This window comes from Papilio machaon, chromosome 6, assembly GCF_912999745.1.
Source record: "Papilio machaon chromosome 6, ilPapMach1.1, whole genome shotgun sequence".
In the NCBI taxonomy this organism is placed as follows: domain Eukaryota; kingdom Metazoa; phylum Arthropoda; class Insecta; order Lepidoptera; family Papilionidae; genus Papilio; species Papilio machaon.
This window is the reverse complement of record NC_059991.1, coordinates 9,177,218-9,200,560: the sequence shown is the minus strand read 5'-3', so window position 1 is coordinate 9,200,560 and position 23,343 is coordinate 9,177,218. Positions and strand designations below refer to the sequence as shown.

Sequence of the window (23,343 nt, the reverse complement as noted above, 5' to 3'; positions counted from 1 at the left end):
ATATCTCATTTAACTAATACAGAAATGTCTTCATAACGGCTATTGCAGCTAAAATGTTCGGATAAGAGACAGTAACAACTATAGTCGCAGCGGAAAAGAAAGTGCGATGACCTCTACATTTATGCCGATATTGGATTTTCGCAAAAGACATTAGACTATGAATATTTTTTTACATTGAATCAAGCAACAGCTATCTGACACCAATTTCACATGATGTTAATTGTACACTTGTTTAACGAATTAGTAAATAGACGACAAAAAGTGGTCAATTATCAGTTTTTATGAGGCCAAATTTTTTTCTCTTAAATTGTCCGTTTGTCAGTCGGCTAAATAAAATTTAAAATTAAGCAAGTTCCATTTCATGGAAAGCAATTTCATAGATCAACTCAAAAAATCGGAGAATTTTCTTTTATTTTTAGTTCATAAAAGTATATCAGAGTAATTTCTTTCCTAATTTGCTAAAGAAAGTAAATAGTGCGAAAGTTACTTTTTCCAATACAAACTAAAGAGAAAACCTTCATTTTTGTCATTTTCAGTATTCCGCAAACAATTTTTGTTAACATTAATTAAGGAACGGTTTTACTTTACGATAAAAAATAATATTATAATGGTCTTATCTAAAGAAGATGTAACAAACTATGTAGTTTGCGCAGAATTAAAAAAAAAACTTTATTTGTAGCCTATGTGTTCTAGACAAAGTATATAATATATAAAGCAAAAAAAGAAATGCGTGATGAAGAAAACTACCCGTAAAAAATATATTTGTTGTTTAACAAAGTACCGTAGTATTAACGCCTAACATACACTTAACATAATATTAGCTATACGAAAATTGTAGGCGTTGTGATAGTTTTTTTTTTTTTTATTTCGAATAATAGCTGGCTTATCGACGGGATTAAAAAGGTTTATACGTGTGAAATTATTAAATAAAACTAAATTAAAATTGCCTTTTTAAATTTGGTGTGACAATGCAATTTGTTAGTTTTAATTTGTTTTTTTTTTTTGGCCGCCGTGACAATATTTCAGATGTTATATTTTTACAACAGGGGTACCAAATGTAAAAAGATTTGAGACCGTTTGCTCGCCGGCTCACCAATGGATCAAGCTTTCTCATTATTAAGCAATTGAGTCAATACCTAAAAAAATTAATTTGTAATAAATTAGGAATTGACTAAAATATACTTTTTTATATGATTACTTATTACCGATACTGTGACGTTGAAATTCATACATACATAATTAAATGTATAATGTATGTATGGTAATGAAAATTTATTTGTTCTAAACAATTTAATATATACAATTGAATATCAATTTATAAATTAAACAAAGTAATTAAAACATTAAATTCACACCTTTATAAATAAAGATGATTGATTTCCGAAGCACGGTTTTAATTTGTTTTTAGCAGCATATGAAGGATATGTTGATAGGAATAAAGTCAAAAAATAAAACAAATTAGTAAAAGAAAAAGATAGTGGCGTCTTCTAAGATAACTAGAAAGTTATTAAAGGTGAAAATAATGCAGCTTCGAATTCTTTTTCTGATATGTAACCTACACCACATCATTTTTGACATGGCTTTTGTCTCTATAGACTAGACAAATTAATTTCAATTTAAAAAAAAATTCAATCAATAACTTTTGAATTTGAATCTTAAATAAATCAATATTTTTTTAATTTACTGCTTTTGATACCGTTCATATTGCCCATGTTTGATTTATTATCTATATCCTTTTGTTTGTTTTCGAGATCTTTACGCATTTTGTAACTTTTAAAGTAAAAATTAAGGAAGAGGAAGAAAAATGACATTAATGTTCCTGATGCAAAGTAATGGAAACCAAGAGGCAAGGGGCATGGGGTCCACTTTTGTTGGAAGTACAGATTTGTCACCGCTAATACAAATTGCACCTGAAATTTAAAGAAAAATATACAATGTCAAATAAGACAATATACAAGGAATGCTCACTAATTACGAATAACAACCAGTGAATTTTGTTTTCTTGAGATAAATTAAAAAAGAAATCAGATCGTATTCAAATTATTAGTATAATAAATAGATTGTACATTTATTAATAGTTAAAATATCAAGTATTTATTTCTTACCAGTTGTATCTTTGTCAAGTGTTTCTTCCACCAAGCATATTTAACAAAGCGAGGTCCTAGGCAAGTAATGCCGTAATAACTGTACATTAGGACGTGCACGAAGTTGTTCAATAGGCCGGTGATAACGAAGTGGTCCGTCGGTAGGTACATGTAGTACAGCCAACCCCACAATACCATTATGCTGTGGTGATATAAATGAAGGAAAGACACCTGATTGTCCTTCTTACGAAGTCTAAAGAACACTGTGTCAAGTAAGTCCAAATGCTTCGCCACGAAATATGGATAAATATTGTTCGCTGCCTGAAAACAGAAGCGATACATTTAAATGCTTGCTATCTTACCACTCAGGGATGTTTAGTATTACCATGTGTAGGTTTTACTTTGCGTAAATACTTGTACCTAATTAATTAATAGAATTGTAAATGCAGTAATTTATGAAATTTTAAATGCTTTACGAATTTATAAAGTTAGTAGCTTTCGCCCGCGACTCTTTCCTCGCGGAATTAAAAAAAAAAACATAATAAGTAGCCTATGTGTTCTAGACTATGCTCTACATCTGTGCCGAATTTCATCAAGATCCGTTGAGTCATACCGGAGATACATTCAAACAAACATCCATCCATCCATCTAAAAATTCGCATTTATAATATTGGTAAGATTTACGAAATTAATTTTATTTTAGTTTGGATGTTTAAAAATATAATATAAAAAGATATACTTACTGCGCCAATAATATCTGGATTGTTTTGTGGGCATCTGAATGGAAATATACCAAAGTTCCAAACGTAATCTGCATACTGAAAAGAAAAAGACAAGGACCAGTAGATTCTTGTATCATTAATGACAAAGTTTACAATGAATTGGTAGTGAAACGAAAAAAAACATGTAGTGTCGTACTTTATTAAATTTATAGTATACTAGCTGTCGCCTGCGACTGCGTTTCCGTCGGAGCGAAATGAAAAAAAAAAGTTGCCTATGTATTGTTCCAGACCATGTTCTATATCTATGCCAAATTTCATCAATATCCGTTGAGTCTTTCTGGAGATATCTTCTTACAAAAATCCATCCATCCATCCAACTACTTAAAAAAAAAATACAAATAAACTTACAATATACGTCATGTATCCGGATAAGACAACTTGAAAGATATTATAAGATAGTAATAGTGGTTTCATTTGAAATGGTTTCCTTTTCACCATGAAGGCGGGAAGCCATTTTAATACGACCAGCAAGTAAATCCCAATGACCACTCCTGCCGCTCCAATTGAACGAGGTGCAGTCCAATTCTTTGGTACTGAAATTACACAAAAAACATATATACGAATAAAACTAATGCAAATAAAATACATCGTCTTTATTTACAGTGGAACGAAAAATTATACCATCCATGTTTACCAAAAAAAAACATTAACTACGATTCTGTCATTTGGGCAAAGTATACGTAAAACGTACCCCAGGCTACTGTTATTTAAAAAAAAAAACTTTCTATTCATTAAAGAATTTTTAACCTGAGTTTGGATTTACTTACTTATAAGCAACAAATAATTACGTGTAGTGTGTTTTTATAGTGTTAATAAAGATTATTTTATGTCTATTTTACGAAAGTGTGACGTAATTACGTCACGCAAGTCTTCAAGAGCGACAATATCTAAAGCTAAGCGTCCACAGGTCGGTATCAAACGTATTGCATCATATGGATTTTAATATAGTTAATATAGGAAGTCATATGTCCACTAATCCGGTATCGCAATGCCGACACCGATGCTCCGAGAAACAACCGAGTAGCAACTTTTGTGTCGCGTGCCGATGGCGTACCCGCGCACTCGCTCCGCATTTAAAATTGAATTTAGCTTCAGTCAAACGAAAATATTGGAAAAACTTATTCCAAATATTATGTTTTCTTTTAAGATTTTTACATATTATTCTACTCCTTTGCTAACAAACGAGTAGTAACAACAATTTATTCTTTTGTTTCCTCCATTCTCATGAACACACGTACGATCCGTAAGAAAATCCGAACGAAACCAGCATCGATAATCCGATCACTGCAAATGCTGTGAGCTTACTATGAAAAAATAATGCGCTTTGATTCGTTTGTACGTTGTACGTTGTATCCGATACTGACCTGTGGACGCTTAGCTTTATCTAAAAAAATCCAAAACATAAATAATTTTTTTTTATTATTTGATTATCTTAAAAAAAAGAAGAAACATTTTATATGTGTATAATAAAAAAATGGTAAATTTTAACTTGACTAATGTCAATTAGATTACTAATAAAGACAATTTTTGTCCTGGGACACACAAGAAAACTTATAAATAACAATACTAAGATTTAAATTGAAAAACAAACTTACTCTTATCATATTTTAGATAATTTTCCTTTAATACTTCTTCCATTTTGATTTCACGTTGTAAGAAATTATTTTTTATAATATAAATTACTGCTTAACCAGACTTCTTTCAACTTCAATTTAGTTCTAATTCCCTCCGAGGCTATCAACATATATTTGTCGAGTGAACTGTTTTATAAAACAGTATTTTATAACATAGGCATTTAAACTCGATAAATGTTTTATTTATTGGCATACCCTTGACGTCTTAATGCAAATAACACGCGTGTAGAGCGTTAATCGTTATACATTTTAAATGATTCCTTTTGACAGTCTTGTTTAACGATTTAGGATTTAGCCCTGTAATTTTTAGCCTTTTAAAATCTAAAAGGTGGTCAACGTATTGTAACAAATATACGAGTACTATGTCAAATGAAGCACCGTTCTTATCGTAACATAATTAACTTAATAAGACTAATGCAAGTTACAATACTTTTTGTTATTCATAACTTCAGCATTAGTACTTTCTGACAAATTGGAATTTTAAAAGTATATGTACGTCTTAGTTTTGATGACAAGTATCAGAAGAATAAGGTCACAGCAATAATTACTTATTAATAAATACTTGAATAGTTACCCTTTAAAACCGTCAACAGAATAATGTTGTTAATGTGGTTGAGACAATCAGTTCACAGAAATTAAAACTACTTCGATATAAAAAGAATAAATCATCACGTATGCACTGTATGAAGACACGAAAAAAGGAAATAACTACTTTACTAACGCTTATATTAATGACAATAAAAACTAAATTAGCAATTAAAATTATTTAATGTCAGTAGATATACGAGTAAACTATGCTTTTAAAAGAGACAAAACAAAACTGTTTAATAATTTAAATCTGTATTATTTTACTAGCTTCTACCCTCTAGTCCGACTACGAGAAAAAATCTTGATAAATATAGCCTATGTGTTCTTTCAGACAATGTTCTACGTCTATGCCAAATTTCATCAAGATCCGTACAGCAGTTTCGGAGATACCTTCCTACAAACAACCTTACATACATCTAAACTTTCGCATTTATAATATTAGTAAGATATTTTTAAGTGAAAAGAGTTACATAAATAACTGGCAGAATCCTGCGTTCTTTTAATGTTTATACACATAGTATCACATTTATCTCTTATGTACCTAATGCAACAACAATTTTTTACTTTGCAGAAATATTTTTGACAGGAAAAAAATGGCTTTTTGACCTTATCAACGTCACCGCTAGAAGCGCAACTAAAAAAATATTTTGTATATGAATATTTTTTTCTAGGAATTAAATAAATACTACATTTTTGTTAACATGCTTTAGTAATCCCTCCATATATATTTATGATATTAGTTTATTTATATTTAAAAATATAAACACTTTTACAAAAGTAAAAGACACATAATGTTAACACTCGTCACAAACATAAATTACATTTACCACAATCTAGAATTAAAATGTTAAATGAAAGTCCCTACTATAAGGCTATAATTTTTTTTAACCACTTACCCAAAGAAATAAGAGAAGTAGAATTCATTGATTTTAAAAGAAAATTAAAACATTTTCTAATAAAGAAATGTTTTTACATTATAGAAGAATACTTTAAAAATTCAAAACAATTTAACCTCTAACTAAACTCTAACAAGCATGCACACATAAGGCAATAAATAGGTAACGTATATTAAATCTATTTCTCTCCTCCTTACTTTCTTTCTAATGTAATAGTTTAATAATTCCTAGTAATAAGTAATTTGTTATTGTATTGTATTAAAAAATTATACGTACGCCTGGAAAAGGCAAAATGTTCAAATAAATAAATAAATAAATAAATAAATAAACATTCGTTTGAAGAACCTAATTAAAATATTGTAATATTCCTTTTACGTATAATTGATGTCACGATATAATTTTGCAATGTCATTGCATTCCAATAACCATTTTTCGATTTGTAATTCGATAGATAAAAAATACGAATAAGCCAAATTTACATAAGGCGATATTAATTTTGGAAACCTGGCGGTTTTAATAAAAAGTTCGTCATTGGCCTAATTTCTGTATGCTTCTATTATTTATAAATAAAACCTCTTCAAGTTACACAATTTATTTCTTTATAAATTAATAGTTCCTTCATGGTTATTCTCTCGGTTTACCGAATAAATAAATTTACTTGTAGCAAATATTGCTTCCCATGCTATGCATAAGGTGTATTTACTCTGATCAAAAAGTCAACTTGTGGTCTTATTTGTTTCTACAACTAATAATACTGCTACTAATATAATAGAATCTATAGCGAAAATAAGTACTAAGGAAATGTCTTTACCAATCATTTTATTTTTACACAATCATTACAGATAAAGTTTTTATTTTTATTGATACATTGACTTTCTACGTACTTGATCGTTTGATGTAACTTTTTAGATAAAACTTCATGAACAGGATAAAGAATGATCCGATACTGAGAACGCAGAAGTAATGGAAGGCGGCGGGGATCGGGCACGGCGTCAGCTTCTGCTGGTAGTGCAGATTCGTGATCACCAGTATGAATTGAACCTGTAAATTAAGAATCAATTATAGCCTTTTTTTATTGCAGGCGATGATGACAACGTACTGAAAAATATAAATACTGAATTCATTCTAATATTCCAACTTTCCCGTTCCCATTCTTTCCTTATTATATGATTCATTTTGGGTTATACAGTCATCGCATGAAACGCCTAATTTTTGGTACTTATGTTATAAAATTACTAATTTTAGTTAATAAATAAAATAATTTCCGAACAGGATTATGAACAGAAATTATTGTTCGTTTCTTAATGATTTTATAAATCAAAACTTACCAACTGTATTTTGGTCAAATGCTTTTTCCACCAAACAAATTTAGCGAACCGTGGTCCCATTGCCGAGAGTCCGTAGTAAGCGTACATTATCACGTGCACAAAACTATTCATCAAACCAACGCCTACGAAGTGATCTGATGGCTTATGAAGATAGTACAATGTAGCCCACGTCACCATGATGCAATGATGATAAACGTGAAGGAATGTCACTTGATTATCCTTTTTCCTTAGCACGAAAAATATTGTATCCAAGAGATCAATTTGTTTCGCCAGAAAGTACGGAAATATATCCTGTGTCACCTAAAAATTATTATTAAAATTTATATAATTTTAAAACTTCTTGTAAAAAACTTATTTTAATGAATACATACCCTTCTTAAGAGCTCCCCTTGCGGACATGAAGTGCAGATAATGCCGTGTTTTATTATATAACTTGTATACTGAAACATAAATGTAAATACAGTGGAACCTGGATAAGTAAGAGTCCAAAGGAACCGCGTTAATTTTCTAGGTTATTCAGTTCTCGCTTATACAGGTTCGAATATACATAAATTCTATGTATTTCATGAATGCTGTTAAATTATTCAGGAAACAAATGTATGTGGAAGTAGTTCAGGATGAAATTTTGTTCTTACCTAAGCAATAAGGACATGAATTTAACAATAAATTAAGTTAAAGTAAATTAGATTTACTTGAACTGTAAGTGGAAATAAATTGAATGTAACGATAAAAAAATTAACATTGAAACCTGATGATAATATCGTATAAAATTAACGTCCGACGTAAATGTCTTCACACTTACGTGAACTTGGAGCATAAAGTCCTTAGTAAACAATATACCTACTATTTATGCAAAAACATTCTAGTTCAAACAATCTACAAACGACCTCTATGTCTACTTAAAGAGTACGGACGCAACGCCAAGTCCTGAGTTCGATTCCAAGGGACTATTGCTTAGAACTCCTAGCATAAGTTTGATTAAAACATTTAGAAAACAAAAAGTATTTCTACAATTAATTACAGCAAGGGCGTCGGTGATGCAATATTAAAGCAGTGGACTTGAAATTTACATGTCCAAGTTTGATTCTTGCTATGTACCGATGTGTTTTTCGATTTCACAATTTCATATGTACATTTAAAATTGGTAACAATTTGAAAAAATCTTCATGCAGTATACATATCTGCGAAAAAATTCAATCCGAATCAGGCTAGCGTGGTTGACCTGAGATCAAGTGACCTAAACATAAGGTGACCAGGCCTAGATGTTCTGGGAGCTGTCTTTAAAATCCCCTTGTTCTATATTCTACACAGATTAATAAATTAAAAATTACACTTACAAGACAAACAAGATATGCTGAATAAATAACTTGGAATGCATTATACCAAATCAATAACCCTTTTAACGTGTACGGCCGCCTTTTCTTCATATAATCGGGTAATATCTTTAAGACAAGGGCAAGATATGCGCCGATCACGAAAAACAAGTACACCCCAGTCTCTGGTAGCGACCATGTTTGAAATGAATCTGAAATTATTACATTTAAAACTTGAAAATAAAAAATAATAATTGCCACAAAAAATATTAACATGCATGCTCTTATTTTTAATACGCTTAAGTTATATAAAAACAAACTTATTAAGTTGTAACTTGAGTCAAGTCATTTTTGTACTTTAGATGTCTGAAAACCACTTAGCAATGTTGACTTGCTTGATAATAGTCTATTTACTAAGGCTAGTTTGGTATCAAGAAAAGCATAAGTAAAATGTGATGGATTTTCTCTAACCGAGGAGTTGAGATTAATATAGGTCGGTTAATTGAAATAATATCACTTGTATAGTGACCAGGTGACTAGGATGCTTGAGACTTTGTCATGGTACATCGGAAGATAGAGTTTAGAGAACTAACATAAACAAGACGAAAATTATTAAGCGTAGATTTACACTGTTAAAAAAACATAATGGCATTTAACATCCATATAGAATGAGAGACAAAAAAAAATAGATAACAACGTGTTCTTGTATTTGTAAGTTATCGGCAGTAAGAAAGTTTTTTATTAAAAATTTAAAATCAAAGAACATTTAGTCATTATTTTCTACCATAATTACTTAGGTACTTTGAAGGTTTACGAATAAGTTAGAAATAAATTTTATTAAGTAATAAACAATTTAAATATTATGACAGTCGTGGCTTCAATTTTTATTTAATTTTATATTAGAAATAAAATAAACATTTTATGGTAACGCATTTTATGTACTGCTCGTTCATATATATTCATTTATTTTGTAAAATAATGCAACACGAAAAGTCAATAAAAATAAAATGTAAAAAAACTTACAATCTCCAATCGGTTCCTTTGTATTTTCTAAGATAGGTTTATAGCTTAAATCCATTTTAAGTTTAAAAAATCAAAGAAACATAATTTGATATTTTAAAATTTTACATAAGATAGTTTATCGATAGATAGATAATAAGATCGCAGTCAAGTCTAAATCAAACAGCTCAGAATAATTGTATTTATACTAAACAGGAGCAATGCATGGATGAAGCAATTCTGTCACTTTTGTATGCAAATTTTGTGTCCAATTTCCTATTTACATCCATTTAATTAACAAACTGCTTATACAAGACCTATATTAAATGAATTTAACTACCAGAGGAATAGACTTCGTCATTTTAAACTGTCCAATGACAATACTGAAGGAACAACAGTGGTAGACGCCAGCAACAACAACATCAGTTGCACAAATTGGCCGGCTCGCCCGGTGAAATACCACGACCACACAGAAGACAGACGTAAAGTGGAAGTAATTCAGCGATTCGTCTGTTGAGTGTGGTGCCAGAGGCCTAATTTTAGTACTCTTTCCATTCCCACTCTATTCTTATAAGGAAAGGATGGGAAGTGGAGGTGGATTTGATGGAGGAGGAGATGCATAGGAAGGTTAAACATTCTACTAGTTATTATTAGTTAAATATTCTATTAGTTACTAGATTTTTTTTAATTCACCGTGGACGAAGTCGCGGGCGAATTTAGTTACCCGTGATCGTTCTAGTAATAAACAGTTGCACATGAGAATTCTTGTGTATGTATTATAGGTTGTCAATGGGTGCATATCATGTCATTACGTCATGGAATCACGGTTCCATTGACAAAGAGTGTGGAAAATTGCAACTGTTGAGTTGGCACCAGTCTCGCTCTAATAGATAGGTAATCATTATTGGGTAAGAACAAGAAGAAAGACAAGGGGTACGTAGAGGGAGAAAAAAGCAGTGTGCGCTATAAGCTAAATGCTAAATTAACAGATGTCAGTATAATGAAAACTGACGACTTAAATTGATGTGAATAGGATTTGATTTAATAACATTAATGAAGCATTTAACTTCTTATCATAATGCTACATTTATTTAAATTAAATTAAAGTTCTATTAATTGTATTTTACAGCAATTGTTGTCTTTAAGTAAACCAACGATTTAGTGTGTTCGGTCCACCATAGGCTGATCGGCTCAACGGGAAACATCAGGGAGAATCATACAATACAATACAATCATCAGCTCACTATATGTCGCTACTGAGGGGCTCGGAGCATACCTCAAGTTAGGGGTGACTAGGCCGTAGTCAACCACGCTGGCCCAGTGCGGCTTGATTGACTTCACACATATCATTGAATTTCTTTCCAGATATGTGCAGGTTGCCTCACGATCTTTTCCTTCACCGTAAGAACGTCGAATAAATGTACATATGTAAATCGAAAATCGAAAAAACACATTGGTACATGGCGGGATTCGAATCCGGGTCCTGCAGATTGCAAGTCGAGTGCTTAACCCCTGAGCCACCGACGCTCTCAATGATCTCCAATTGTACATTCTACACAAATATTGTTTATAATTAAAGATCGAAAAAACATATTATATAAAACATATATCTTGATGTCCATGTCAGTATTAATACTTATTTTAACTTCATTATATCGTTTTATTTATTTTTCTTATTGTTATCGCCTCAGTAATTAAAATTAATTAAAAAGAAAAATCGTAAAAGTTTTCCTGATCCGATGAAAAATAACGTGACCTCGAAAAGAATACAAACATCAAAAGGTATTGGTCTCCGAGAAAATATATATAATACAAAGGTATATATATATTTATATACCTTTGTATTATATATATATTTGTAATATATATATTTATATATTTATATACATATATAAATATATATATATATATATATATATTCACCTTTGTAAATATGTTAAATTGAAGCTTGTAAAAAAATTATACTAACAAATAGGACGAAGTGTTGACTGCGGTTTATGTAGCGCTCGGTGAAGGACGTCACCGGACGTATGGGATTTAATTATTTTTTTAATTTTTCTTTTATTTAATTAGTCAATCTAAGTTTTTTTTGTAAATTATCTATTTAAAATAATTAATATAATTATAACTATGAATACCGGTAAAGACATTCAATACGAAGGTAAGGTTTTATTAATTAAGATTTTAATTTTTTTACTTTGACATCGCTTAATATTTTTTTTACAACAGTGATGTTATAATTCGCATACTCGAGTACCGTATGTGTTATTTTATTGAAAATAAATACTTTTTTTCTGTTACTGAACAATTTTTTTTTGTTTTTTTTTTTATAGAAATTTACGTACCATGGACATTGCCGCAAACTCTGAAAGCAGCTGGAGTTGTATGCGTTCTTTATTTATTAACAGTTGTTAAATTCTTGCCGAATTACATGAAAAATAGAAAACCATACAGTTTGAAGTCAGTTATTTTACTGTACAATGTTGTTCAAGTTGTATTATCCGCTTACAACTTCTACTTGGTAAGTATTTTTCAAGGAAATCTCAGTCTTTAACTACCTAAAGTTAATAATAATAATAATAATAATAAAATATAATAATAATAATAATAAGTTTATTGATCCACAAAAAATTTTTTTTTTTTTTACAATTCAATAGGACTCTGCCTCCTGTGGTAGGTGGGGACCTGTGTTACAGGAGGTAGTGCCTTCTCTTAATCTATGTCTTAAATAGGTACTTATCTATACAATTTGCTTGTGTGTGTGCGCAAGCGCGCACGTGTGTGTATGTGTGTGTTTGTATTTGTGCTTGCGTTTGTGTGTGTGTACGTGTATGTGTTATTATTAATTATTGTTTGTTTTATTTTTGAATTAGTAGGAGATTTTCTGTTTGTTCATAGTTGAGTTTTAACAGCCATTGTGTCACATATTTCTTAAATTTGTAATTTGTTAATAACTACCAAAAATTTGGTATTTCTTAAATTTACTTGGTAAAAAATTAAATTATTTTCAATAACAATAACAATTTTTTTCACCTTTAAAATATTTTAGAAACATGAATAATAATTGTCTTGTTTACTTGATGAACAATTGTGATGAAATTGAATTTCTGATTTTTCTACAAAGACAACAATACTCCTAATAAGCATAAGTTTTGAATGTGTTTCAGAAAAAAAAAAAAATTTTCCTCGGAACTACGCTCAAAAGTTTTGTTTAACGCCAAAATAGGCCTCTGAAAATATAAGAATAACTAATAAGAATAACACATGAAAAAAGTTTTTTTTTTTAATTTTGATTTTTATAACTAATGAACGATATATCGTATTGCAATACCCATTCGTTATTATTGTAGAGAATTTAACGCTCTGCAAAAATTGGTAGACCTAGAGTACATGGACCTTACGTTAATTTCTTTTCAAATTTAGATTCGCTTCGATTTTAGTTCGCTTTGATTATTGTGCTAGAGGAGTTAACAGTTTGAGATCATTATATACAGGTGTCTAATAATTTTTACTGCGATGAAAAATTCAAACATTGCAATTACTTTTCACAGTTTGCCGTTTATACGTTTCAATTCGGACTATTCCCGAGCAAATGTTCTAATGACGTGAATCTGCAAATGATGAAATCAGTAAGTTTTATGTCACTAGACAAAGTTACCATGATATACATCTGCAGCAAATTAAAAGATTGCTAATAAATTACCTACTTTTTAATAGACAGGGGTAGGGACGTACAGAAAAAGAATATTTTCTTTTTCTATTAGTCCCCTTCCCCGCCAAATGCCAACCTTTGCTATCCTTAGTAGTAAAAGGTGGAAAGGAAACGTGAACAAAATTTACTCTCTGTCTTACTTATCAGACAGACTTATTCCCATATCACCCATGTCTTCTGTGTGGTCATTAGAGTGGTCGAACGTATTATTTTTGCAGCAACTAATGCTATTGCGGACCATCCCAATTTTTCTCGGAGTTTTATAAAAGTAATTTCAGTCAATTAACACTTTTCAGATATTACCACCGATTATGTGGTACTTTATAGCGAAGAATTTAGATTTACTAGACACTGTCTTCTTTGTCCTTCGCAAGAAATTCAACCAAGTGACGTTCCTACATGTATATCATCACTTCGTAATGGTTGCTTGGGGCTGGATCTATTATAACCACTTCCCTACAGATATATATGTGTTCGTTGCAATGCTAAATTGCTTTGTACATGTGGTAATGTACACATACTATGCATTGGCCTCCTTGGGACCGCAGTATGCTAAATATATTTGGTGGAAAAAATATCTTACGACGCTGCAATTGGTAAGCTAAATCTTTTTTTTTTTTGTGTCTTTGTTGACCAAATCGTTTGTTTATCTTCGTAGCTAATGTATTTTTTTTATTCTGATGGGTTTATGTAACAATTCAAACTCTGTGACGGCTCGCTATTTCACAGGAAACGCAGAAAAGTTTTAGGTATTGACGGGACGTAAATAAATGCAGTCACGAGGCATTCCTTCCTCGCGCTGTCTAACCTAACCACGAGCCCTAATAAAGTTTGAATCTTATAATACTTTTTATCTAATTATTTAATCTTGTATACGTATATCGTTTAAATATTGTTTCAGACACAATTCCTTCTGATCATCTGTTACCTTATTTATCATAATAAGACATCACCTTGTCCTCCCCCGCGCCTGTTGCATTGGTATGGAGTCGGCAGTATTGTTGTTTTTTTCATACTGTTCATGAATTTTTATATAAGAAGTTACTTCACAAAAAAAATAGCAAAAGATAGTAAGTGAATCTGGGAAATGTAATTTATTAATTAGTTAAAACAATTTTAAATAAATACAAGTGATCTGTCTTAAATGAAAATGTGAAGATATCCATATCATTTTTTGTAAAAGAAGAACGTATACCTGAAATAAAGATATGTTTTGTACTTAATAATTGTCCATATATATTTGTTAAATCGATACTATGAGTAATTAAATTGTTTATGTTTTTATCTTTGTTTGTATTTTTTTTTAATAAAGAAAATAATATTTGTAATTTATGTTTAGATTAACTTTGCTATTTAAATTATTCAGGCATTCGTTTTATTTATTTAAAACCTTTTTCCACCAACACATACCAGCATACCACGATAGCATATCGAGCAGTTGTTAAAACGAACAAAAAGAAAAGGCTGAAGATAACAAGGAATACTACAATATAATATGTTACCTCACTTAATAACAACAATTTTGCTGGGAAGGAAAGTCCCATCTACTTTTAAATCACTTTTATGTGAAATTTTACATAATTTTTCTCCTGCAATTCTATTATTGGTTTTCAAATAGATACTCTTATTGATTCAACGAGATAAATAAATAATAACTTTTAAAAATGATTCAACACACTGATATAGTGTAGGTACCTACAGCCCCTACAGCCGTTAGCAAATTGTTTAGTTATAAGGAAAAGCCTTGATTCATGTTATGAAATTTCTCTTTAAGTATGGAATACAATGCAAATCGCTATGACATATTACATACGCTCTTTTTGTCAATCTGCATAACGTATTTCTACATCGTTATAAAATACTCGTTTACATACAAAGAACAAAGAAATAGCCATTCGCTGAATGCTTAAAGACGCACTTGATGGAAATAAAAAATAAAAAAAAAACAAAAAAAACATTTGCTTGTATTTTAAAGAAGGTAATGATTTTGTTTTGACCAATTTAATAATTTGATTCCCATGATATGCATTTTTTCCAGGAGTGGCGTTGAGGTACAGTATTTCTTACTAAACGAATAACAAGTATCAGACGCGATTGCCCCGGTGTTCGTTCGTTCGCAGCAAGTGAACGGGTCGAGTATGAGCATCAAGCACAAAAAGTAGGGTTCATTTCTTTACATGTGCCCGTAACTGTTGCGATACCAGTTACCTTGAAGATATTATGTTATTGAGTTCCTACGCCTCGATTTTATCAACTGCTTTATTAGTCGAAACTTACTAATTGTGAATTAGAATTAATTTTTTTATTCCGTGACCGGTGCTCGTAGATATCAATAAGTTTAAAGGTTGAAGGTATACTACTGCTCACCTTTAGTAGAGAGAAGAGGGTACGAACAAGAAATGGATATTTCTCTCTCCTATAACTCTCCTCTCCCACATCATCAATCTCTTCCTAATGGGAAGAGGGTGGGACGGAGAACACGACTAGAACTTGAACTTTTGCCATATAATATTCTGTTCTGTCTAAAAAAGAAACCGAGACATATTTTATGTGAATATTTCGGCTGTGAGGCAAATAAAACGTAAATATTGCATTGCGTTTTTGATACAAACGTCCTCCAAGGTCGACCATTGTGTTGTCAAATGTACATTGTATTTATGGCGTTTTGTGGTTACGAAAGTGTGACATTAGATCACCAATGTACAAGTGTAAGAAATTAAGTTGCAAATAAATGGGTAAATAGTGGTTAAAATATAAATTAACTTAAAAATATACGTAAACCCAGAAACTGTATTTTTGAATTGATCGGTCCAATTTAACTGATAAATCAACGCACAGTCCAAACCACTGGATGTAAAGGCTGGAAATTTTTAATCGATGTTTCTGTAACTACTTAGCCGAGCACTAAATTTTCTTTTTTAACTTTTCGCCTTTAGGGCATATTGATTTGAATAGGCAGATGTTATTCTTTCAGTACAAATACTCGATAACTTATAAAAATACGTTGCAATACAAATGACGGACCAACTTCTTTTGATTTTCTGAAAAATTATCTTTCACGTCGACGAAGTCGCGGTCACTTGCTAGTGTAAAATACAATTATTCCAACTGTCTAACTGTAATGAAGAATACGTTAAAAATGTTATAAATAATTTATGTACAACTCGGTCTAAGGTTGTTTTTGATAAAATCTGCCATTTTTCCGAAAAACGCGACAACCCTAATTTCATAGTTCATATAATGTTGTTCCAAACATTTCCACCAATTTTTAGCTATATGCGAATTATTGTAGCTTCAATATTTAATTTCACGGGGTTATTAAGTTATTATATAAAAATACAAAGATTGTCCGAGTTAGATTTAGTTTAGCATAAAACTAACTGCTGAATCGTTCGTTCTCTGGAACAAACCAGAATCACGCTATTTTCATAACGAAATTGAGTTCGCATCGGCGTGGGGTAAATAGGTCTAGAGTCTAAAGTCTAGATTCTAGTCTAGAGGTTAGTAATAGAATGCCATAAGTTTCCGAATAAAGCCACAACGTAAATATATTATTCCTAGTATCAAAATAAATATTTATTTAAAATATATCACTTTACGAATCTATAATGATATACGAACAGTATTATTTATGTAATCATCATTAAAGTCGTTTATGAAATTATTAGATAAGGCAACGATACCTGTCTAGACTTATATAAGATGTATAATCAATTTCATTACAAAAAATTCTCTCTACACGAATCTAAAAATGACAAAACCCTGAGTAACGAGTACCGCGATGGACACTATTCTTTAATAAAATCGGGTATGACATTTTGTATTACATACTTTTCTTAACATAGAAAAACTAAGGTGCACATAATATCCTGTCAGTTATCGGTAGGTAGCCGCTCGGTAAGGGTCCGGTGTCGCAAGCGAGCGTAGCGGCCCGCGCAAATTGACGCAATTGACAACTTATGTGCATCTATGCAAGCACCGCTAAACTACAACGAAGGACAATATTGCTTCCCATTACTCACATTTGCACATTAGGGGCTCATTGTTGTGATCTAGACTCTTTTACATACTAAGTGTAGCAATTATATTTACGAGATTCTCATTCAAATGTCTTATATAGTATATAGGTAACACTTTCGTGCAAATGTCAGTGATCATTTTATATGTGGCAAACAAATAGATTCACCTTTTTTTTTTTTTTTTTTTTTTTAAAGTCAGGAAATGCGTTTACGCACGCCTACGCCGGGCTGTGCAATGGCGTAGGGAGTGTGGGACTCGCCGGCCACAGAAGGTGACCGGAATACCCACTAAAACCTGACTGCCCTCTAACGCATTATGGCGGGCGCCACGGGAACGCTTTAGCTTTCTTCCGTGGCCCCGCCTGCGTTATCGCCCTGAAGGGGCCTCCCTCTCACGCATGGTTTGTGGGGAGAAGTACGGCGGCGAAACCCCGCCTCCTTCTCCCCACTCTCCTGCGTCTGAGCGGGGGCGCGAGGGGATTATCCTCGCGCTCTCGCTCCCTTTCCTCCTTCTGCGAAATTACAATTTCGCAGAAGGAGGAAACCGCCTCCCATGACCCCTCACTGCCCAGCATGGCGCGAATTACGCCTGGGAGTGAGAGGTTATCACCAATCGCCGCTACCAGAGTGCGGCGCTCTTCGGACCACGCTGTACATACCTGAAGGGTGTGTTGCGCGGTGTCCTCATCAGCGCCGCACTCGTGGCACGACGTCGTCTCTTCTCTTTGTATTCGGCAAAGGTACCGCCCGAAGCAGCCATGACCTGTAAGGATCTGTGAAAGTCTGTAATTTATCGCGCCGTGGCGCCTCCCGCACCAGTCCGAGAGCTGTGGGCGTATGGCCTCTATGGTGCGGGCGCCGTATTTGGCGTCCGCTAGGCCAGCAGCCCACAGCTCTATGGTCATTCGCTTTCTCTCCGCCCGGGACCGGGCGAGCTCCTCTGGAGCCGGGGCTTCGCCCCGAGCTCTCTGCTCGGCCCGCTCCCGGTACGCTTCGGCCAGCACACCCGCTTCTATCTCCCACGGGGGAGTGCCGGCCAAAGCGCAGGCCGCTGCATGGCCAACCGTGCGGTAGGCCATGCATGCGCGCACCGCAACGATGCGCTGCGGCCTGCGGAGGAGGGCCCTGTTTGGCGCGTCAAGGGCTTCTGCCCATATCGGTGCGCCGTACAGGGCCATACTGCGAACGACCATGGCGTACAGTCGTCTGACCTGCACGCCCGGACCTCTCAGGTTCGGGAGGAGCCTGGCGAGGGCGGAAGCCGCGCCGACGAGTCGGGGGGTTAGCGTCCGGAAGTGATCTCCGAAACGCCAACCCCCATCGAGGATAAGGCCAAGATATTTGATCCGGGCGTTAACCTCGACCTCGTCCCCGTTGATCCGGAGGGTCGCTCCTGCGGGCACTCTCCACCTCGGCTCTTTGAAGCAAAGGGCCTCGGTTTTGTGGAGTGCCACGCGGAGTCCGAGCGCCTCGATCCTCCGGACCAATAGGGTGGCCCCGGCTTCCGCCCTCCTCTTGACCTTCCTCCAGGTGGTGTCCCGGACGGCTATCATCGTGTCATCCGCGTAGCAAATGACAGCCATCCGGGGCAGCACCTCCCCGCGGATGGCCCAGTCAAAGCCGATGTTCCACAGCAGGGGTCCTAGGACGGACCCCTGAGGAACACCGGAGGCCATCCGCCGCTCCTCTCTTCCCTCCCTCCCCATGTAGGACACTACCCGCTCTCGCAGGTAGTGTCCCACAATCCTCCGGAGATAGAGGGGCAGTTCATGGTACCGAAGTGCCTCCTCTATTACTCCGAAGGGGAGGGAGCCGAAGGCGTTGGCGATGTCAAGTGACACCGCCATCGCTCCCTGTCCCCTCTCGGCCGCATCCTTCGAGAACCTTTTCAGGGCGGTCAGGGCGTCCAGAGTGGATCGCCCGGACCGGAACCCGAACTGGTTCTCGGAGAGCTGCGGCCCTTCCGTCTCCAGATGCTGGATGATCCGGGAAGCCAATACCCTTTCGAGCAGCTTCCCGGCCTCATCCAGCATCACGAGCGGCCGGTGGCCGGAAGGAGAGTCGACGGGGCGACCCTCCTTCCTCAGCAACACCAGTCGCCCCTCCTTCCACACCCCGGGGAAACGCCCCTCCGCCAGACAGTCGTTAAACAGTGTGCGTAGGCGCTCCCCGAGGTGTTCCAGCGCAATGTGCAATACCTTGCCAGGCACTCCGTCTGGCCCCGGGGCCTTGCGGGTCCCTCTGAGCCGGCCCGCCGCCCTGGCCATTTCCTCCTTCGTTATCGGGGGTGGGGCGAGAGCGGCAGATCGGTTCAACGGCTCGATGTCCGCCGGCATGTCTCTTGTCATGCGCGGTGGTACAAAAGGGGGGCTATCCGGGAACAGCCCTTCGACCACCGCGCTAAGGACCGCCGGCTCCATCGTTTCCGTGGGGGGCGCCACCTTCAGCTTCGCCCGCACCATGCGGTATGGGCGCCCCCACGGGTCTGCGTCTAGGGTCGCCAAGAACTCCGCATAGGCAGAGTCCTTGGCGGCCTTGATCGCACTGGAGAACGCCTTCTTTGCCGAGCTCAGCTCGGTGTAAAGGCGCTCCAGCTCTTCCTCTGTTCTGTTCCGCCGTCTGCGGCACCGGGTGAATGCCCGTCGGGCGGCGTTACTGGCGGAGCGCAGGGCGGCTAGGTCCTGCGACCACCAGTACACACCTTTCCGGGGCGCGAAACCACGTCGCGCCCTGGGCATTCCGGCGTTGCAGACGGCGGTCAGATCACGGCGAAATCTCACCGCCCTCTCGTCGACCCCCACCGTTTGGGGGGGTTCCTCCGCCCATGCCCGGACGATGGCGGCTTCTTCCGCCAGGTCAGGGTCGAGGCGCGAGAGTTGCCACTTTGGGAAGCCCTGGGCGCCTCGCTGTCCTGTTGCCGCCGTCCGGGCTTGTGACTCCTGGGGCGCGGTGGAGACCCTGAACCGGATGTACAGATGATCGGACAGGGTCTCCACCTCCTCAAGGACACGCCAACACGATATGCGTGCACCGATGCCGGGGGTCGCGAACGTGACGTCCACGACTGATCCCCCTTGTCGGCGCACGCACGTGTTGGCGTTGCCTTGGTTCTCCGGAACTAAGCCGATCATGGCGGCCCAGTCCCGGAGAAGCGCCCCTTTCAGGTCAGTGATGGAGGACCCCCACGCTGCGCACTTAGCGTTGAGGTCCCCCATCACGATGACCTGGGCCGGTGATGCTCTCTGCACAACCGGCTCTAGGCCATCCAGGAACCTCTCGAATTGCCGGAGGTTCCTGTTTGGGGAGAAGTAGACTCCTATGAGTACTACTTCTCCCCAGTTCACCGCCACGTAGCCCGCTCCTCGCTCCCTGAGGGAGAGGGGTTGTGGGCTCGAAGGCGGCACCACTATGGCGACTAATCCCTCTGTGTCCCCGAACCAACTGGGTTGGGGGGGGACAAAGTAGGGTTCAGCCACGACCGCAACAGCAATTCTCCACTCTGCCAGGCACTGCATGAGCAGGTCCTGTGCCCGGGCACAGTGGTTGGTGTTCGTCTGTAGTAGGTCGAAATGCAGGTGTCTTGGCATTAAAATATCTGCATTTCTTCCTCTTCAGCCATACGGCTGCCGTGCGGTTGGGGCTGAGTGCGAGGCACTCTGCTCGACGACGGGGCTTTGCCCTTCACCGACGGGGGTGTGCACTTGGCACCCCCCATCACATGTGAGTGTGGGCGCCCCGTCGTTGCACACACGGTGCATTTGCAGGGGGCCTCGCACTCTGCCGACTTATGCCCTTCACTGCCGCAGCGGAAGCAGAGACGCCCGTTCTCTGCCTCCGCTGGGCATAGCGCGCGAGTGTGGCCCAGCATCATGCATTTGTAGCATCTCAATGGCTGGGCCTCCACTGCTTTGACGGTGGCCATCGTCCATCCGATGGCCACTCGTCCCGCCTTAACGACTGCCTTAGCGGCAGTCGCTGGGCACTTGACCAGGGCGGAGCCGCCGCCCCAGAAGCTCGGTCTGATGTTCCCTACTTTCATGGAGCTGGGGGGACACCCGCCGACCGATGCCAGTTGGGCCGCCACTTCCTCAGTGGTCACCGTGTCATCCAGACCGGTGATCCTGAGGACGGCCATTTTGGTTGGGCGGGTGATGTCCGCCCAGCTGCCTACTGCCTCCACCAGGGCGGCGGCGAGGCGGTCGGCGGTTTCCTCGGGGGTGGTCCCCCCGACCTCCATCAGTTTGGAGCCGGTCATGCTCGTGCGGATCCTGACCGACTCCAAACCGAATTCCCTCAGGGATATCGAGGACCTGGCCTTTGCCAGGACCTCAGTATATTTTGCGTCAGTCGTGGCCCCTTCCGCGGTGGTCATGGTGGCCCCTTCCTTGAGGGTCACCACTATGGCCGCGGTTTTTGGGGCCACGATTTTAACGGCCTTTGGTGGGGCCGGGGCGATCTGCCGGGTTGTTCCGGCTGAAGGGGGGGAATTAGCAGCGACAGCGGCATTTCCCCTCTTCTTCCTCCGGACAACCTCGGACCAGGAGTTGCCAGCAGTCCCCGTCTGGGCTTCCCCCTCTCCACTTGTTCCAGCGGTTGGGGGGGGAGGAGTCACTTCTGCCTGTCTTGCCCCCTGTTTTCCCTTGGAGGGAGGAGGAGGCGGGGGGGCAGTCGGCCGCTTTGCGGCGCCCTTCTTCGGTGCCTTCTTTACCGCCCTGGGTGTGGGCGCCTGGGGTGGCTGGGCTTCCCCATCCACCTCCATGGCGCCTTCCACGAGCCCCGATCGGGACTTGTGACGGGGCGGCGGCGGCTGCCGTTGGTCGGCACGCAGAGGGGGCCTCATGACGGGCTCAGGAGGAAGGCGCATCTCCAGGTCTTGTAGGCGGGCATTGATCATCCCGCCTACCGACTGCAGGAGTTGCCCCTTCATCTCCTCCATGGCGCATCTGAGCACCTCCTCAAAGTTGGGCTGCTGGGGCCCTGTCGCCTCTCTCGGGGCTGCAACGGACTTCCGCTGCGACTCCACGTACGCCTGTTTGAAGGCACGCAGCTCGTTGCGGACAATATCCAGCTCCCTTGAAAGGCGAGCATTGTCCGCGCGGAGCCTGCGCTGCTCTTCATCTGGCGTTATATCGCGAAGGCCCTCAACTGCCTCGACTACGCTTTTGGTCGCCCGGTTTATTTGCCCCCATATGGTACCTTTTAGGTGGCCGCTCTTCTTAATTTCCTCCTTTATTTTCTCCACGCTTTTGAGAGCCTCCTCGGCGAGGGCCTCGACCGTGCCCCTGGATAGGGCGCCGGGGGTCCCATCGTCGGAGGCTTTTGCAGAGGCCACTACGGGGCTCGTCTTCTTCCCGCTTGGACGGTAAGTTGGGTCGGGGTCCTCCCCCTCACTATCCCCCCCATCAGCCAGGTAGTCCTTTGCCTCCTTGAGGAAGCTGTATACCCCTACCGGGCGCCTAACGCGGCCCCTCGTCGAAGAGGAGGCCACTTTATGCGCCACGGCCGGGGCGTCCTCATCTGCGGATGTAGCGGCCAACGGCCGTTTATGGGTCGTTCCCGTTCGGAACTTTGATATCAAGTCCGCTGACCGCGGCTTACCTCCCTTGTTTTGCCTTGCGCCGTCCTCGGTGCACGCGGCGCCCGCGGCTTCCAGCCGGCGCCCGGAGGCGCCCTCTTCCTCTGAGCACGTGTAGTCCGACATGGAGGTGTCCTCCCCCATGTCGTAAATCACTTTGCTTTTGCTGTTCATAGCGTTTGTAAACTATTCATATGTAAAGTTCTATAACGCTAAAAACGCACTTAAACACTAAAAACTTAACTAATTTGGTCTCTATCCACACTAAAAACTATCCCGGTCGATTTGTCTCACTGAGACGCATCTCCCGATATACTACACGACGAAATCGAAGCACTTTTTTAACTTCGTCAAAAAAGTGCCACGCCCAAAACGACCGTTATAACACTAAAACACTAAAAACTTAACTAATT

At 38.6% G+C, this 23,343-nt stretch overlaps 4 protein-coding genes across 4 annotated transcripts; 1 reads left to right on the top strand and 3 right to left on the bottom strand.

Moving 5' to 3' along the window:
- Positions 1 to 1,496: 1,496 nt before the first annotated feature.
- LOC106709916 (elongation of very long chain fatty acids protein 4-like) lies at positions 1,497 to 4,704 on the bottom strand. The gene is made up of 6 exons (XM_045678443.1): positions 4,462 to 4,704; positions 3,215 to 3,399; positions 2,828 to 2,902; positions 2,106 to 2,405; positions 1,685 to 1,910; positions 1,497 to 1,555 (listed from the first exon to the last, which is right to left on the bottom strand). Exons 1-6 carry the CDS (start codon positions 4,502 to 4,504, stop codon positions 1,497 to 1,499), a joined length of 888 nt encoding a protein of 295 aa, XP_045534399.1. The 5' UTR covers positions 4,505 to 4,704.
- Positions 4,705 to 6,841: 2,137 nt separating this feature from the next.
- LOC106709917 (elongation of very long chain fatty acids protein 7-like) lies at positions 6,842 to 9,784 on the bottom strand. The gene is made up of 5 exons (XM_014501835.2): positions 9,649 to 9,784; positions 8,650 to 8,837; positions 7,684 to 7,752; positions 7,313 to 7,612; positions 6,842 to 7,025 (listed from the first exon to the last, which is right to left on the bottom strand). Exons 1-5 carry the CDS (start codon positions 9,701 to 9,703, stop codon positions 6,861 to 6,863), a joined length of 777 nt encoding a protein of 258 aa, XP_014357321.2. The 5' UTR covers positions 9,704 to 9,784; the 3' UTR covers positions 6,842 to 6,860.
- A 2,180-nt stretch (positions 9,785 to 11,964) lies between these two features.
- Positions 11,965 to 15,406, top strand: LOC106709918 (elongation of very long chain fatty acids protein 4). Its single transcript, XM_014501836.2, has 5 exons — positions 11,965 to 12,145; positions 13,176 to 13,253; positions 13,633 to 13,932; positions 14,238 to 14,331; positions 15,375 to 15,406. Exons 1-5 carry the CDS (start codon positions 12,056 to 12,058, stop codon positions 15,404 to 15,406), a joined length of 594 nt encoding a protein of 197 aa, XP_014357322.2. The 5' UTR covers positions 11,965 to 12,055.
- Positions 15,407 to 20,941: 5,535 nt separating this feature from the next.
- Positions 20,942 to 23,074, bottom strand: LOC123721098 (tropomyosin-1, isoforms 33/34-like). Its single transcript, XM_045678442.1, has one exon. The coding sequence runs from the start codon at positions 23,072 to 23,074 to the stop codon at positions 20,942 to 20,944; it is 2,133 nt and encodes a 710-aa protein (XP_045534398.1).
- Between the last annotated feature and the right edge of the window lie 269 nt (positions 23,075 to 23,343).